Genomic DNA, 18,469 nt, shown 5'->3' on the forward strand with positions numbered 1-18,469 from the left:
GTGCAAACAGTCCAAACATGCAGGTATAGGTGAATTGAATAAACTAAATTGGCTGTAGTGTATGTGAATGAATGAGTGTTTATGGGTGTTTCCCAGTACTGGGTTGCAGGTGGAAGGGCATCCGCTTTGTAAAACATATGCTGGATAAGTTGGCGATTCATGCCACTGTGGTGACCCCTGACTAAGCCAAAGGATAAATGAATGAATGAATGAATAACTAACTAATTTCTTTTATCTGCCATGGTGACAGTGCATAATATTTTTCTACTTATTTAGCAAATTCTTAGTGTTCAGCTTAAAGATTATTTTGGTAATTATGCAAATTAAGATTCTTAAGCAAGTTATTGGACAAAAGTGAAAGTATATACATTTCTTAAAGGGTCAAAATCATTTTTATAAGGGGTTTATAAACACTGTTGTGTGAATTTAACCAGCTTCTAAATGGTAAATGTTTATTAATTGTTTAGTCACACTTCAGGCCCATAGCCAGTGGGCAGGGGCGGATTTAACCAATAAGCAGGGTAAGCGGCCACTTATGGCCCCAAGAAATCTGAGGGCCCCCAAATAAATACTGAGAAGTATAAATTACACCTATAAATTATATATAAAACATCGATTTCTATCATATTTTGTATGATGAGGGTCTTAAAAAAAATAAGTTCATTACATCGCAAATGTGTCCCACACCCTCAATCATGGAGCAGTCCAGCAGTCAAAAACAAAGTAGTTCATCTATCATTTTTTGTTGTTAATCCATTTAAAGAAAATAAATCATTTAAAAAGTTTTACAGGATTCTTTAAAATAAAAAATTCTATAAAAAAATTATCTGTGGGGTATTTTGAGCTAAAACTTCAGAGACTTATTTTACATCTTGTAAATACACAATATATCATAATAGATCTTCTTTAAGGGAGATAATTATAAGGATTGACCTTAATGTTGTTTCTAATTAAAAACTTTTTTAATAAATTTAAAAAGACATCACTTGGCAAATATTTGACAAATACTTCAAGGGAGGGCTAATTATTTAGATGTCAACTGCATATGCACAGAAGATTATTAAATGCAAGATGTGTTTTAAAGAAACAGTTCACTCAAAACCACAAACGCAAAAGTCTGTCATCATTTATTCATGCACGTGTCAATTATACACCCGTGCTATTTTCCAAGCTTTGATTGAGGGTAAATAATGAGATGCTCATTGTGGGTGAACTATTCTTTGAATGTAGTCTCATTTATTTGAGGCATGCTGGGAAAGCTGGCGTTTAGCGGTAGTGAGAGCTGCTCTGTAAAACCACACACTCACATTGGCCGATCTTTTTTTTCCTCACTTTTCACTCTCTCAAATCAACAATGTTTTATGAAGGCGTCGACCAAATCAGAGCTTCATAAGTCTAATACACTTCATTAAACATTCACACAGACATCATCTATATGCTATAAAATTGTCCATGCTAAAAAATCTGGAGAAAGTCTTATTTGTTTTATTTCAGCTAGAATAAAAGCAGTTTTTAACATTTTAAAAACCATTTTAAGGTCAAAATGTTTAAGCCCCTTTAGGCTGTATTTTTTCGATAGTCTACAGAACAAACCATTGTTATACAGCAACTTGCCTAATTACTCTAACCTGCCTAGTTCACCTAATTAACCTAGTTAAGCCAGTAAATGTCACTTTAAGCTGTATAGAAGTGTCTTGAAAAATATCTAGTCAAATATTATTTACTGTCATCATGGCAAGGATAAAATAAATCAGTTATTAGAGATGAGTTATTAAAACTATTATGCTTAGAAATGTGTTGAAAAAAAATCTTGTCTCTGTTAAACAATAGACGGGGGCTGACTTCAACGGTGTATATTAGGGGTGGGCAGTACACCGGTGTCATAGTCATCACCGGTGTGACATTGCGCCACGACATGGATTTTCTAATACCGTCAATACCGTAATAAATCAATTATGCGCCTTGAACGGCTGCATTTACATCAATAATAGCTAATTCTAAATAATAAGGCATTCAATTTTCTTCAAACGTTCAGTTGTGGTCTGAATACATGTCCTTATACTACAGGGCTCGAAATTGCAACCATTTTGGTCGCATGAGCGCCCGAAATTTAATCTATGCGCCCTCATAATATATTTGGGAGCATTTGTGTGTCTGAATATAATGGTTGTAGTGCAATCTGATTTGATTTTCTCTAAAAACTTGCTGAATCGCTCTACCCTGCTGCTGTATTGGTTCATATTAGCAGTCAGTCACTCAACGCTTCCCGCTGTCAGATAACAGGGAGCTTTTGTTACTGCAGGAAATGCAAACGGCTGAAGAGTGAAAAGTGCACAGGTTTGCAAACCTCACCTAAAGTTATAATAATAATAATAATAATAATGGCGCAGATGACAGCGATCATGACATGAGGTAAATGTTGATCCACCAGCTGAGATCAATTGAAACTCACCTTTACTAAGTTTACACTGAAACTACAGCTCATAACAAAGAGCGGAATTGCGCTGGTGGTCATCGCGAGAATCCCGCTCTGTCTGCTTATAAATTGGTGCGGCTGACTCGCCTGCTTTATTCCAGAAACACAGAGAAATGAAGATCAGCTCATAACGAGACTGAGCATTTACAATGACCCAAACCAAAACTTTTAAAGAGTGATAGAAGTGAGACTTTCTTTTGTCCGTTCTTCCTTGAGATGTATATTATTTTGCTACTGAAAGTAATACCATGATATTATACCGTCACCGTTCAAAAGATGAAAAATACCGTGATATTAATTTTAGGTCATATCGCCCACCCCTAGTGTATATATATATATATATCTTGTACATAGCTTGATTTTTCCAACTTCGTGCAGTCCTAGTATATAATAACTTATACTTGATTGTAACTTCAACTTAATTTGATTGTAATGCAAAAGTGCACCTTTTGTAAAGCTGCATTGAAACAGTAATTATTGTAAAAAGCGCTATACAAATAAACTTGAATTGAATTGAATAACTGAGCAGCATGATTAGAGAAGCTACATTTACATTCTGAAATGTTTGCTTCAAGGACACTTATTGCATCTTATTGTATATTTTGTTTAATCGTGTCACAACTCAACATTTTATTACATGTTTATTTATATTAAAAACAGTACCATTTAACACAATGTGCTTCACAGTCATGCTTTAGTCTGGCAAGTCAATCAATATGGTTGATTACAAATGAATTAATGTAAAACATAAAGGTCAAAACAACATCTATTTTAAGGGATGCTAAAAAAAGCTAGTTCTACAGTTAATATAACTGGATGTTATTGAACTGAAAGTTTCAATGTAGATTCTCACCTCTTGCAGCATATCTGAGGCCTCGATAGATTTGGCTATAGACTGTTTGGACGTCTCCTGGATCTCTCCACCCATCAGAAACTCATCCAGGATGAAATAAGCCTTCTCAAAGTTGAAGATGATGTCCAGCTCACACACCTGTAAGACAACAGTACACAGATAAAGTGGTTAAAGAGGAGAACTATAACAATTAAATTCTGTTTTCAGTGAAATCTACAGTAATTGACAAAAGTCTTGTGACCCATCCAACAAATAATAACTTGACTTCTAGTTGATCATTTGGTATCAGAAGTGGCTTATATGAAAGGCAAAGGCCTCTAGATTACACTTATTTTACCAAAATAAAATATGATTATGGCTCGAGTTTTCATTATTTAATTAGAACAGTAAGATCTGACTTTGCTTAGACTAAAGTCTTGCCACTTATTAGAAATAATGTACAGTATAGAATATAAATTCATGGTGCAGTGGAAAAATAATTAATTTGTGTGTGACTCCCATGAGCTTGGAGGACTGCATCCATAAATCTCTGCAATGACTCAAATCACTTATTAATAAAGTCATCTGGAATGGCAAAGAAAGCGTTCTTGCAGGACTCCCAGAGTTCATGAGGATTGTTAAGATTCATCTTCGATGCCTCCTCCTCCATCTTACCCCAGACATGCTCAATAATGTTCATAAATGGTGACAGGGCTGGCCAATCCTGGAGCACTTTGACATAATTATTTTTTGCTCTTGCAACTGGGATCAACAACAAAATTTTTGTCAGGTAGTGTATTCAATCAATCACTTAATCAAATTATTTACTATTACCATTATCTACATATGAATAGTTTCATTTCAATTTTAGTTAAATAATTTTGTACTGTTTTTGTAATTGTTAAGAGGTTTATTTTTTATTTAAAAAAATAAATAAATTATACACAACCTTTTTTCCCCCAAATGAAAACAACCTTAATTGAGTATATTATTTATAGGTTTAGCTTTAGCTGACTATAATAGCTCTGAGGTTTATACAATGATTTTTTTATAAAATATATTTGCATGAAAGGATACGGGTCAAAGAAAAAAGGAAGATTTCAAGCATTAACACTATAAAATTATAACACAGCTTTAATTTATTTCTGTACATTAAAGTCTGTAGTCTGGTTAAATTTGATTTCTTTAGCAAAAAAAACAACAAAAAAAAAACATCATCATACATTTACCAAACACTTACATTTAAAGTCAGAATTATTAGCCCCCCTGTTTATTTTTTTCCCCAATTTAACGGATTTTTTCAACACATTTCTAAACATAATAGTTTTAATAACTAGTTTCTAATAACTGGTTAATTTATCTTTGCCTTGATGACAGTAAATAATATTTGACTAGATATTTTTCAAGACACTTCTATACAGCTTAAAGTGACATTTAAAGGCTTAACTATGTTAATTAGGTTAACTAGGCAGAATAGGGTAATTAGGCAAGTTACTGTATAATGATAGTTTGTTCTGTAGACTATCGAAAAAAATAGATTAAAGGGGCTAATAATATTGACCTTAAAATGGAATTTTAAAATATTAAAAACTGCTTTTATTCAAGCCGAAATAAAACAAATAAGACTTTCTCCAGAAGAAAAAAATATTATCAGACATACTGTGAAAATTGCTCTGTTCAACATAATTTGGGAATTATTTCAAAAAGAAAAAAATTTTCAAAGGGGGTTTAATAATTCTGATTTCAACTGTATAGACACCAACTAAACCATACTTGCTAATTTAAAATGTACACTATTTTTATATTTAATTTTTAAAATAAAAAAATTTTTACATATTTAAAAAACAGTGCCCCAAAATGCTAATCATATATATATATATATATATATATATATATATATATATATATATATATATATATATATATATATATATATATATATAAAACATTTTATTTTACTAAACTAAATGATCACCTATTATTTTATGTATTTTAATGAATGTATGTGGTAACTTTTACTCACAGCTGATCGACCATTATTTTATTAATTAAATATCACTTTTGTAAAAATGGTTTTACAGAGCAGCTCACAGTACCACCAAATGCTTTACATATTCCAAAACATTACATATTCTGTATGTTAATTTATGAAATGTGCTCCCATAGATGGGAAATTTGTATGCATTTACATTGCCAAAGTATTTGTCGAGTAGCTCCACATAACGGTGCAGAATCTCCAAAGCCAGAAGTTCATTATCCTGGTTCTCCAAACCACAGCAGAAATACAGGCTGGCGTACCTAAAGAACACACACACAGATGCACATTTACTTACAAGTACATATATATAAGTTGCCTTATTAAGCCTTTAAAATGTCACTTTAAGCTGAATACTAGTATCTTGAAAAATATCTAGTAAAATATTATGTGCTGTCATCATGACCAAGATAAAAAAAATTGTTAATAAAAATGAGTTGCTAAAACTATTATTTAAAAATGTGTTCAAATCTTTTTCTTAATTCTGACTTCAACTGTATGTGCTCAACCACAATGGAAGCCATAAATATGCTGATGTGACATAACAGCCATAACAGCTTTAAAAAGTCCATCTTAAATAGCACGCACTACATTTGCAACTTGACGTTGGAGTTCGGTCCCCCAGCCCACCGAATTGATTGACAGCTGCGAATTAACATGTCTCCGTAGTAATGTGTATAATCATATCAACAAGACCAGATGTGCGAAAAGCAACCGGGAATAAAAGGTCTGATTAGTTTGCTAGGATCATCAATCATCATCAAATGTGATCAAGAGTGAGTTTTACAAGTTTAAAATGTTTTAAAACGGTGCATGTCTGTAATGAATTACAGCGATTTACTTCACACTACAGCCGCGTCAGAACAATTAGAAAAGAATATGCTTCAATCCCGGTTTGCGAACATTAAATCAGGTTTATTTCATAACAGATTTCCACACAGTAGTGTTTATTAACCTGTATCCCGTCACATTTGCATGCAAAAACAGTGCAAAGCTAATTGCACGCACTGTCTGTGTGTGTATCTGTGTGTGCGTGCGTGAAATTTGTAACGACACTGTGTGTGACTCGTTGCAACTCCACAACAAATGCATCAAATACTCATTGGTAAAGTTCTTACTGTAGTATTTATCACAAACGTTACGCGAGATCTTCTTCCATCATGTCTGTCTGTTGTCTGAGGCAGCTGAGGGTGGAGATTAAGGCACACTGACAGGCATGTGGAAAAGGGTGGGCAGGGAGGACTAGCCTTAAAGGCACAGTTCACAAGAACCGCTACCTGATGCTCAGAGCTATAAAATTTAAACTTATGAAAGGTATAATAAATAATCTGATGGGTGTTTTAAGCTGAAACTTTACAGACACATTCTGAAGACACAAAAGACTTATTTAAATTCAACAAACAGACCATCAAAATAAAGTGACTTTTTTTTTTAATTAACAGCACATATATTTCTTATAATTGCAACAATAATGTATGTTCGATTTGCCATTACGAGAAGCGCCACCTCATGCATATACCCAATTTGTCCTGCCCCATTATTGAAAAATGAAATGTAAATGTACACACTGTACATTCTCTATTGCTGATTAACAATAATAATCACAACTCCACATTATGGATGCTGCGATGTGACAATTGCGAATGCACACATTGCGATATCAATGCTGAAACGATATATTGTGTAGCCCTAGTATGCACTTTGCTTTTAATAAATGTATTTGTTACAATAAATGACAGAAATATTCTTTCAACACATTTTGACACTTTATTTTCACAAAGGTTATTTAAAGCTTGTGTGGAGTTTGCATGTTACCCGTATTCGCGTGGGTTTCCTATGGGTGCTCTGGTTTCCGCCACAGTCCAAAGACATGCGCTATAGGTGAATTGGGTAAGCTAAATTGTCCGTAATGTATGAGTGTAAAAGAGCGTGTTTGGATGTTTTCAGGTGATGGGATGTGGCAGGAAGGGCATTCGCTTAAAACGTATGCTGGATAAGTTGGCGGTTCATTTCGCCGTGGCGACCCCAGATTAATAAAGGGACTAAGCCAAAAATAAAATAAATGACTGCATATTTAAAGCTTTAAAGTAGGCTTTAAATATTTAATATGTGTTAAGCGTAAATACAATTTTAGAAATTCATATCAAATTTAGTTACATCCACACATTCATTCTTTTATTAAATTTAAAAGGATAAAATAATGTACAAGTACAAAAATAATTCTAAAGCATAAATCTCATTAGCTATGTTTCCATCCAGATGCGAATTAAATGCGCATAACTGGAATATTGCATTTAAGACATGCGAATAAAGCAGCGTTTCCAAAGAAAATAAAATCATCACTTCATGATTAACTCTCACCAAATGTCAACAGTAAAGACAGAATTTACTGCGGTAGGAGAAGCTGCATGAATTTTTACCTATAACCTATAATAATATGTTGACACGCAATCAACGTTTGAATGCATCAGACAGACGTTCTTGACAATTCAGAAGATAATTAATAATTTAATAACTCTAATACTGAAATGGTTTCGGCGTTTTGTTTGTGTGTGTGTGGATCCATTTTCAGACAGCACTGTAGACTAATAAGGGGTCATTGTGTAAGAAGCCGACACTAGATTCCGCTGGAAAACAAGGAGGACTCAGATAGTGGCATGTCATCAGCTAATGACATCAGGAAAACCAGAAAAAGAGTTTAAAAAAAAACCCAGCACACAATGAGGCGACAACCTCCATTCAGGCTTAGAAACCTTCTAAGGAGACGTATTTTAATTAGACCACATAAGATCTTGACTGCTGACTAGGTGTTCGCTTTGCATGAGTTCAGTTTTCTGCTCACATCTTGAGATGACTAATGATCACACTTGAGCACTTAGCAGCTGGGCTTTTAATTAATGCTGAATGCAGCACTCGAACCAACATGCTCTTTTTCAATGTGTGCTCATACCTAACCTAATAATACTTAAGCCTACAATGCTTTTGTGGTCATGAAAAGTGTTAACTTGTTTCCTTTTACAGTAGTAAAGTCATAAATTACTTGTGCATAAACAGAGTGTCACAGCTATAGATTACAAAAAGACTTTTGCACAATTTCAAGAGACAATCATATCGACATGCTTTCTCATGATCTATTAAAGTGCACGTGTGCGATATGACACAAACCTGTCCTTACTGTGGATTTAAAGGCTTAGTCCAGCCCAAAATTTTAATTCTGTTATTAATTACACATCCTCCTGTCATTCCAATCCCAAGACCTTTGTTAATTTTCAAAGCATTAATTAGGATATTTTAGATGAAATCCTAAAGCTCTCTCATCCTCCATAGACAGCAACAATACTGAGACAATGTACAGAAAAGGAACCACATTGTCAAAACAATCAGACACACTGTGACTTCAGGGGCTCAACTTTAATAATATGAAGCTACAAGAACGCGACAAAACTAAATAGTAAATATGATCTTTGTTTTCTTCCCCACATCATATCAGGGTGTGCATTTACTACAGTACATGAAGTAAGATGTACTGCCATTAGTGAAGTGAATATCGTCTAGTATGGTTACCCAGACTAAAAATTGGTCTTTTACTGCAGTGGTCCTCAACCACCAGGCCGTGGACCATAACATTTGGTTCCGGGCTGCAAAAGATATCATTATTTCTGTTTTATTTATTATCGGTGTCAGAATGATCCTTTATTTTGAAATATGACCGCATTCTCTCAGTCACATCTCAGTCACTTGAGCGCCCAAATGTAACCCACAAGCAGCAAAATGAGTAAGAAACAGACATCTTTGAAAAGTTTCTTTGCTTTGGAGAAAAGGTCCAGGGAAGGACCTGCGAACTGCCAAGGAATGGATCCACAACCCATTTGTCAACAAAAATCTGTGCAAGAACAACTGCTGGAGATCGCAAATGCCACCAGCCTTTTAGAGACCGTTCGCATATCCTGTCTTTTCTAGAGTTCCCGCAAGTTCGTTATTTCCAAATGAAGGTGCATGCGCAAGTGGCATAATGCGCTTGCGCCTTCCAGACGCACCCAGTAAATAAATTACACAAGCGCAATAAAAGTCAATAACATTCTTCAGAATATCTTTATGTTCAACAGAAGAAATAAAAGTCAAACAGGTTTAACACAAGTGGAAGATGAGTAAATGATGACAGAATTAACTTTTTTGGGTGAAGTATCCCTTTAAGTTTCTCACTGACATGTAGCAAATCACTTCTTTGCTAGTGGATTATTTAATTGACATCAACAACTGACATAAAATAAATACTTCAGTTAAATTCGCAAATTATTACATTTTAAAGTCACTTCGGGGAAATAAACTGGTCAAATTTAAATGAATCAATTCATTCATTCAAATACAAACCATATGTATTTATATTCCCAGATTAGTGGTTTGCATGTAAATCAGGACAGTGTGTTATTTGTGCAGATTTTTAGGAGTGATCAGCATATTGTTGTGCATGTAAATGTATTCCTCCAGGACATTAGCTTATAACCTGTGCTGAACGTTCACCTTTTATAGACGATCTTCAGATCCTTCCAGTGCATAAAGTTGCATGTGCGCGGTTTTCGTGCCAACACCATAGTAGTCATATCTTTCACGATCTTCTTTCTCTCTCTCTCCGGGAGTGGCAGAAACCATTTCTGCAGACGCAACTTCCCCTGACGACTGAACAGCAGCAGGAAATGCATCTGTCGGAAAAAAACAAACAAACAAAAACGTGCTATTATGAAGCATATCATGGCTTCATTCTCTCATCATTTTCAGTGGGTGTGGCTCAGTGGTTAATGATCCAGGTTGGTTACACAAAGGTGGTAGGTTCAAAACCCAAAGGTAATGAGTTACCAAGACCGTGCCTTTGAAGAGGCCCATGAGAAACATGCCTGGGGGAATAAAAACATAAAGTCATTCTGGATAGCTAAATTAAGCATGGACGATCCTTTACTCTTGATTTTAAAATAAATGTTGTGGTTTTAAAGGAGCTGTATGCAAGTTTTTGACTCTTGTAAAGCATAAAAACACCATAATATTTGCAGATAATTAAGAAACATTCTTGTTTATCTGAAAAACAATGCTGAAGTCAGATATTCTGCTTTGAAAATGTTACGTGCCGGAGCGCCTGTCTTTGTTTTTGGTCCCTTTAAACCGCCCAATGCCGGTATAGCCATTTATATTTCAGCACCCTGGGTTGCCTTTTGAGAAAACAGCGTATTTCATACATTCAGTCGGGAAGGCTCTCAAAGCATGTATACGTGACTGAAATGCAACCTCCGGTGGACAGTAGCAGACTCCGAAATGAGACGCAGATACTGAGTTCCACATGGCTGTTTGCACCAGTCGAAACATGACAGAAATTTAAATAAAGCTATTCAGAAGCACAGAATAGTGCACTCACTGCACTCCAACGAAATGGTATGGTTTATAATCTAAATAATAAATATTAAACTTTAACATTATTATATGTAGATGCTGAATCACTGATATCCTGAATCACTGATATGAGTCAAAGCTCTAAAGTTCAATTTCATACGGTTTATTTTATTTTCAAGATCTGAGGTGAACTGTTTGCTGCTGCTTTCAGTATTATGGCAATAAATGTCATGTAAAATGGCAATCAAACTTGCATTATTAGCATTTAACACTGAATAAAGCACATGAGGTGTACCTGAGGTGATCATTGTCAGTTTATCCTGTTATTCAGCTGCAGGAAATAGAAGCCATATGTAATATATCAATTCGAAGTGTTGGTTAGAACAAAAACTATTTTTAATATGGAAAATATTTCTTCTCTTGTATGCAGTTGCTTTTATTTAGAGCTTGATTTAAAGGGCACATAGGTTACCCCTAAGTCTTTTGTGTCCCCAGAAAGTGTCTGTAAAGTTTCAGCTCAAAACACCCATCAGATTATTTATTAAAGCTGTTTGAAGTGTCTATATTATAGCTGGAAAAAAGGTTTTGCTGTTTTTTTGTACTGACCCTTTAAGGCTAGTCCTCCCCGCCCACCGTTCCCACGTGCCTGTCAACAATCGCCGCCCTCGGCTGCCTCAGTAAGCAGATCTCACGTAACGTGTGTGAGAAATACTACAGTAAGAACTTTAACAATCAGTATTTGATGCATTTTTTTGTGGATTTGCAACAATGAGTCACACACAATGTCTTTACAAAGTTCACGCTGTGCTGATTAAGTGAATCTGAAGTGAATCGCTGTAATTCATTACACACATGCTCTGTTTTAAAACATTTTAAACTTGTGAAACTCACTCTTGATCAAATTTGATGATGATTGATGATCCTAGCAAACTGAACAGACCTTTTATTCCCGGCTGCTTTGCGCTCGTCCTCTCTTGATGATATGATTATACACGTGACTACCGGACATGTTAATGCGCGCAACTGTCAATCAATATTGGTGGGCGGGGGGACCGCTCTCCTACGTAAAGTTGCGGTCGATCTGAAAACCGCTCCAATTGGTCCACTGTTTTTAAATTTAAAAAAAAAAGGACTGGGTGCGTTTATATCACCCCAATATGACAGTTAATACACTATACTTACACACATTTCTGTCCAAACAGCTTGAAAAGTAGATTTTTCACCATAGGTGCCCTTTAAATCAACCTTTAGTCTTGATAGTCATGCACGCTTCTTTTCATGTCATCAATCTAGCAACCTGCATTTGCGCGTTTTAAACCAGACATGCAATACCTAGTTCAACCACTGGGTGTCAAACTTACATACTCCACCTTTAAATGCGATTTTGAATTTAGAAAGTCCATGAATCTAAATATAAAAATCAGCTTTATGCAGGGTTTTTCTGCAGATGCTGCTGGAAAGCAGATGGTTGACAGAAATTCTGCAACACTGCAGGTGGACTAATGGGGTTTCACATCCAGAGTCGAAAGCAAAAATATTCAAGTGGGTGGACTACATTCTGTGCCTACACTGTCATTTTATACTCAATATTACAAAGTGTACTCTTTCCCTCAGGCTAGTAGTTTGATTCTCTTTGTTCTTTTGTTCAGGGCAAAAAATAGGAAAATGATACATTAATTCCAAGTTGGCTTAACTTACACACTATCATTTTAAAGACCAAACCTAAAAGATACAGAAAAATAGGTCACACTTTATTTTAATGTACAATTCATGCTGTTAACAACCCATTAACTAACACTATTTACTTAATAAACTAATTAGATAACTTATATTAGTAAGAAAGTAGTTGGGATTAGGTGTTGGGATTTGGAATATAAAATAAAATAATACTTTATAAGTGCTATTAAACAGCTAATATCTTAATAATAGGCAGGTAATACATGTGGTGTGAATTGTTGCCTACACTAAAGTGTTACCAAAAATAGTTTTAGGAAATCTGTTTTGCAATGACACTGACCCAATAGAAACTCGTGAAGAGCTTATAAAAAATTTAAAGGAGCCAAAACAGTGCCTGGAATTCCTCCGCCACACACACAAATGAAGACGTCAAGCAAAGACATGAGTGTCTGATGCCTGTATTGACTTTTAAATGGGCAAGAACAGCAGTGAGAAGATGCTTGTCTATTCTGCAATTTATAGGTTGCCTCCTGTGACGTCATCATGTCCTGTTTTTTGTTCACTTGTCCATGTTGCATTTATTTTTCAGCTGAACTGCACCAGAGATTAGTAGAAATCAGACCAAGACGCATTATTTTAGTGGTTTCACTCGATTTGTTCAAAGATCAAAACAGCATTCACGCTTATTCAAATATAACACACTAACAGAGCAATCACCCTAGAGTATATTTTAATCAAACAAGCCTGTCAAGTGTGAATATACTCTTAAAATGCATTACATTTTCCTATCAGAAGTGCCAGATGCATAAGGGATGCACACAGAAGAACCATTAAAAGAATCAAGGGTCTTTTTTGTCATTGCTTTGGATGGAAAGAATCCATTTCCGATCACCAACGGTCCCACTGCGTCAGGGGTCAGTTCTTGGTCATCTTTTATTTAGTATTTACATGTTGCCACTAGGTCAGATTATGCAAAAATTTGGTCTTGGTTATCACGGTTATGCTGATGACACACAGATCTACATTAGCACCGTTCCTAATATCCCTTCGGCTACATCAGTTCTATCAGCCTGCTTACAGGAAATCAAAGCATGGATGAAGCAGAACTTTCTTAAATTGAACAGTTCTAAAACTGAGATTTTACTACTAGGCACTCCCACCGTTGTTAACAGGTATAATGATTTTAAGCTCTCGATTGATGGCATTCAATTATGCCCCTCTCCCCAGGTGCGCAACCTCAGGGTACTATTTGACTATTTGTTTTGATTCCCACTTCAAGCACTTAACTAAAACAGCCTTTTTGCATCTTTGTAATATTGCACGCATTAGACCATTTCTGTCACGGCCAGATGCTGATAGGCTTGTCCATGCCTTCATAACACCAGTCTTGATTTTTGTAACTCACTCTTTGGGGGTTTACCTGCAAATTACAGTACTTACTGGCTAGACGACTTATGAATTGGAAGTCAGCAGCTCCTCCTTCTTATCGGCAATGGGTTTTTGGTTTCTTACATGCTCTTCAAATGGAAAAAATTTGGTTCGCAATAAAACAAAAGCCAGAACAGTTACAGAAAGTCTGGAGCCCTTTTCTAAATTTAAGGAGACAACTATATCTTAATTGCCTTTTTCCCTTTCTTTTCTTTGTATCATTTATTTATTCATTTATTTATTTATTCATTTATTTATTTGTTTGTTTTTTATTATTCTTATTTTTATTATCTTATGTTTTTTTATATCTTTGTGTATAAATGTGGTATTTTACCTTTTATTTATATACTTATTTAGTGTATAATTATGTTTTCCTGATAATTTTGTTTGTTGAATTGTATCAGTGCATATATCAATATGATGTATATTTTATTGTCTAATATGAACGTAATAAAAAAAAAAGGTTACAGTGTATTCAAAATTCTGCTGCACGTGTTCTGACTCATACACCCTCTCGCCATCACATTATACTTGTTCTCCAGCAACTTCGTTGGCTACCGGTTATGTCACGTATTGATTTTAAGACTCTGATTTTAACTTATAAAGCAGTCCATAAGCTAGCTCCTGATTACATCTGGGATCTTGTGACACTTTCTACTCCTGCTCTCAGTCTCCGCTCTGCTTCTGGTCTTACCCTGTTCCAGCCACGCTGCAGACTTAACACCATGGGTGGGAGGGCTTTTTCATACCGTGCGCCAAAATTATGGAATGCATAAACCAATACCATTAGGAATGCAGTGTCTCTGGACTGTTTTTAAAAGCTTCTTAAGACTCACCTCTTCAGTAGTGTTTTTAATGTGTGATCTATTGTTATTTTACTTATTGTTTTTAGAGTTTTATTGTTTTTTGCCCTCTACGCGCTTTGAGCTTGAGAAAAGTGCATTACAAATAAAATGTAATATTATTATTATTATTATTATTATTATTATTATTAATTTGGTCCAGCATCTATCAAAAAAATAAATGTCATTTATGGAACATCTATGTTCCACAACGAAACTTTAACAACCTTTCAACCAAAGGTTTTTACAGTGGAACAGGGTCCTTAAGTTTAAATAAAAAATAAAAAAACTAAATCTTAAATCTATCTTTACAATTTCTGTCACTGAATCTCACAAATAACATCAATACAAAAGCTTTCTGGCACTTGACCGAGTCGTAATTAACAAAGATGTGCTACAATCAAAATGTTGCATCTTGAGATGATAAGACCCAAAAATGAATGTTTCCTCATCATTTACTTACACTTGAGGTGTTCTATCTGTCTTATGTTGAAATGCAGCCATTGACCTCCATAGTAGGAGGAACAAAAAAATACTACGGGAGGTCATAGTGTTTTTTTCCCCAACATTCTTCAGAATATCGTCCTTTATCTTCAACAAAAGTAATAAAACTCAAACAGGTTTGGATCAAGATGAGGGTGAGTAAATGATGAAAATTTTCTTTTTTTTTTTTGGTAAACTATCCATCTGAGACCCAATCCCAATTCTACCCTGTACCCCTTCCCCCTACCCCTTGTTTTGCGTGTTCACGTGAAGGGGTAGGGGTGTCCCAATTCTCTTTAGCTTGAAGGCATAGGGCAAAGGGGAAGGGCTAGATAGCCCATGGAATGAATATTTTTCAGGACCACACTAGAAAACAAGGGGTATAAAAATTTCTAAGAATACACCATCTACAACGACAGCGTGGCGGCATATGGAAGTAAGGAGATCCACAAATTAGTATTTTAGTGTTTATATAGATGAATATGGCCACTGTGTAAATGCACAGTACAGTTACGATCTTATTCCCACATTATATCATTATGATAACATAATATACGCCTTCAGTGAATTCTTGAAATATAAAAAAATAACAACTGGAATAACTACAGCAGTCACGATTGTCAATCTCATATGAAGCAAGAGTTCGCCATGACATGTGATGACGTGTGCAGGTGTTGTAGTGCTGTGCCATTTCTTAGGGGTAAATTTTGAGGCCCTCCCCCTTCACACTCTGTTTCAAGGGCCAAGAGGAAGGGGAACAGGAATGGGTACAAAAAGAGAATTGGGATTGGGCCCAAGTTTCTTCCTGACATGTAGCAAATATATCTTTGGTTGTTGAATATTTACTTGATTTGATTTTTTTATTTTCGAACAAAATATCATACATAAAATATCATTAACAAAAAAAATACATTTCAACATGGTCGAAAATGGAGTGGGATGAAGCACAAGCTTATTACTTGACATCAACAACTGACATAAAATAAATACTATAAAAAAAAAATTAAAAAAAAATAAATAAATAAATAAAATAAAATAAAAAAATAAAAAAAACTTACTACATTTTGGAGTTTTTTTTTCCAAGAAATAAACTGATTACTTCAAATGAATGAATTACATTTTCAATGAGATGAAAATACGCTGGGTTGATGAAATACATTTGCTATTTAAAGGAAAGGATTCCCTCCAAACTTAACATCAGATTTACTAAAAGCTTTTGGTGTACAAAACAAAAAAAAAAAAAAAACCTACATATGAGGATTTACCAAAGACATTAGAGGTGTGAACCTACGCTGGTCTCATGGTTCAGTTCAGTTACTATTATCATGCCATTGATTTGGTTCAGTTCAATCTCAGTGCATCACGGTGCAATGACGATGCTTTCCATACACAATTATATATTTTACTTCACAGAACAACAATTCTTGTATTAAAATGTATAATTATATTTACATTTATATTATATTTTCATTATAATTGACCTTTAATACAAGCAGTCAGATATATGATACCTTTAAAAACTCAAGTACAAGCACAGAACAACATGAGCATTTACAGCAAATAAACAAATATAAATATCCCGCTGTCGAGCGAGCTCTTACACCCCTATGATTATTCACGTGCTCAACAGAAAGGGCTGCGATTGGCTCTTACGCACTGGCGCTGTTTACTGAAGAGTCACTCTGATAAAGTGTGATAAATCCACTGATAAATCCAGAAATATCGCTTTAACAGCCGAGAGGAGAGAAAAGGTTACCTCATGCCAGCAGGTCAAAGGGCCACAGTGAGAGTGAGAGAAATAGAGTTTACTTTCATTTTCTCCATAACAGTGAAACAGGGTTTCTGTTGTACCTTCAGTGTCAGTGAAAGACTGTCCAGCAAACACACACACAGTGAATTGTGCAGAGTTTCTGCGTTTTTAAGTAGTCGGAGCGTTTTAATTACCCGCGCTCACTTCCCTCACCATAGAAAGCTACCGCAATATAGCACATTTGAGATTAAATGCCGTCAGTACACAACAATCGGTTATGATTATTACTGAACCGATACCGAATTGTCCGCGTCTGCATCGTGGTGCACTCAATTAATTTTGACACCCCTAAAAGACATGCAGTGAAAATACAGTGTTCAAATTATTTTGTGACTGACCTTATAGAATGTGCATTTCTATGAGTTTCCATTTCAAACCAAGAAAAGTTTCTCAATGAATCTTGCATTTTGATTGAGTTCCTTCAATCTTTACGTTTTACATTTTTTTATTTTAAATTTCAGCAGTTGGTTTTGTTCCAAAATTACTTTAATGAGAACGTGGACTAATTTATCATGCTTAAAGTTCACATGAACCAGAAGTTGCGATCATTTTGTTCCATATTGTGAGGCAGTTCCTAGAGAAACAGAATATTACATGAGAAAACAGTGGGTGTGGCCTGTTTTTTCTACAGTGAGCTGATTGGATGTAGTAAAAGAGGCATTTCATTCAGAAAGATCAGGAAATGGGTTTTGGAAGCGTTATTAAAACCTAACAGACACTTCCTCCTCACCGTTTATGTTTGTTGCCTAAACTGACAGTTGAAGGGGCGTGGTTAAGTGTGTTAGCCACACCCAATAGCTCAGACAGAAGTAATCTGACAATTTAACTAAAAACAAACAGGAAGGGTAAACCTTTTTTTTCTTAATGACATGCACAGATGAATTGTTCACCACAAAACTAGTAATGTGAGCTAACTAAATCATATGGGTAGTTTTGATTTCATTTGTACTTTAACATGGTGATTAGTGTACCTGATATCGACACGTTGATCTGTGGTGCTCATGTGAGACCTGGCCTAAACCATCTCATTTCCCCTCCGTTTCTCCCAATAGTTGCAAATAACCGTCAGATTAAATTAAGAACCATGAAACACAAAAGAAAGAGACAAACCACATTTCATAAAGAGAACTATGGTTAACCTTTCCACCGTCACACTAACCAAATCAATGAGAGATTCAATATCGGTGAGACAAAGAGCTCCTGTCAGCCTGCAGGATGGACCTCTGTGTGCATCTTTTCCACACGAGAACTAATCAGCTCAAAGCAATCACGCTGAGAAGAAAACCTCTGAGAACAAAAAAAAGAAGAAGCCTCGCCTCTCCTACGTCACGGCTGGCCAGAGAAAACGTGATGCTTATTGTGAGTCACACACACCTGCAATGAGCTGATTTTTGATTGTTTTTTATCAGGCCACACCGACAGCTATGAACAGAGACATTTACATAGATATCAGAGTCACACCTCTGAAACAAGATTAAAAGAAAAAATGAGCACTAGGGCGTACACT

General features: G+C 35.3%; 1 protein-coding gene across 1 annotated transcript in view; it reads right to left on the reverse strand.

The window, feature by feature from the left end:
- Positions 1 to 18,469, reverse strand: part of ap1s3b (adaptor related protein complex 1 subunit sigma 3b) — a 28,863-nt gene that overhangs the window by 864 nt on the left and 9,530 nt on the right. Inside the window, exons 2-4 of the mRNA XM_056467949.1 lie at positions 9,865 to 10,043; positions 5,498 to 5,606; positions 3,330 to 3,467 (exon numbers count right to left, since the gene is read on the reverse strand). Of these exons, the coding sequence (XP_056323924.1) occupies positions 3,330 to 3,467; positions 5,498 to 5,606; positions 9,865 to 10,043 (426 nt within the window). The remainder of the gene's footprint in view (positions 1 to 3,329; positions 3,468 to 5,497; positions 5,607 to 9,864; positions 10,044 to 18,469) is intronic.

Source organism: Danio aesculapii, chromosome 2 (genome assembly GCF_903798145.1).
Source record: "Danio aesculapii chromosome 2, fDanAes4.1, whole genome shotgun sequence".
Classification (NCBI taxonomy): Eukaryota; Metazoa; Chordata; class Actinopteri; order Cypriniformes; family Danionidae; genus Danio; species Danio aesculapii.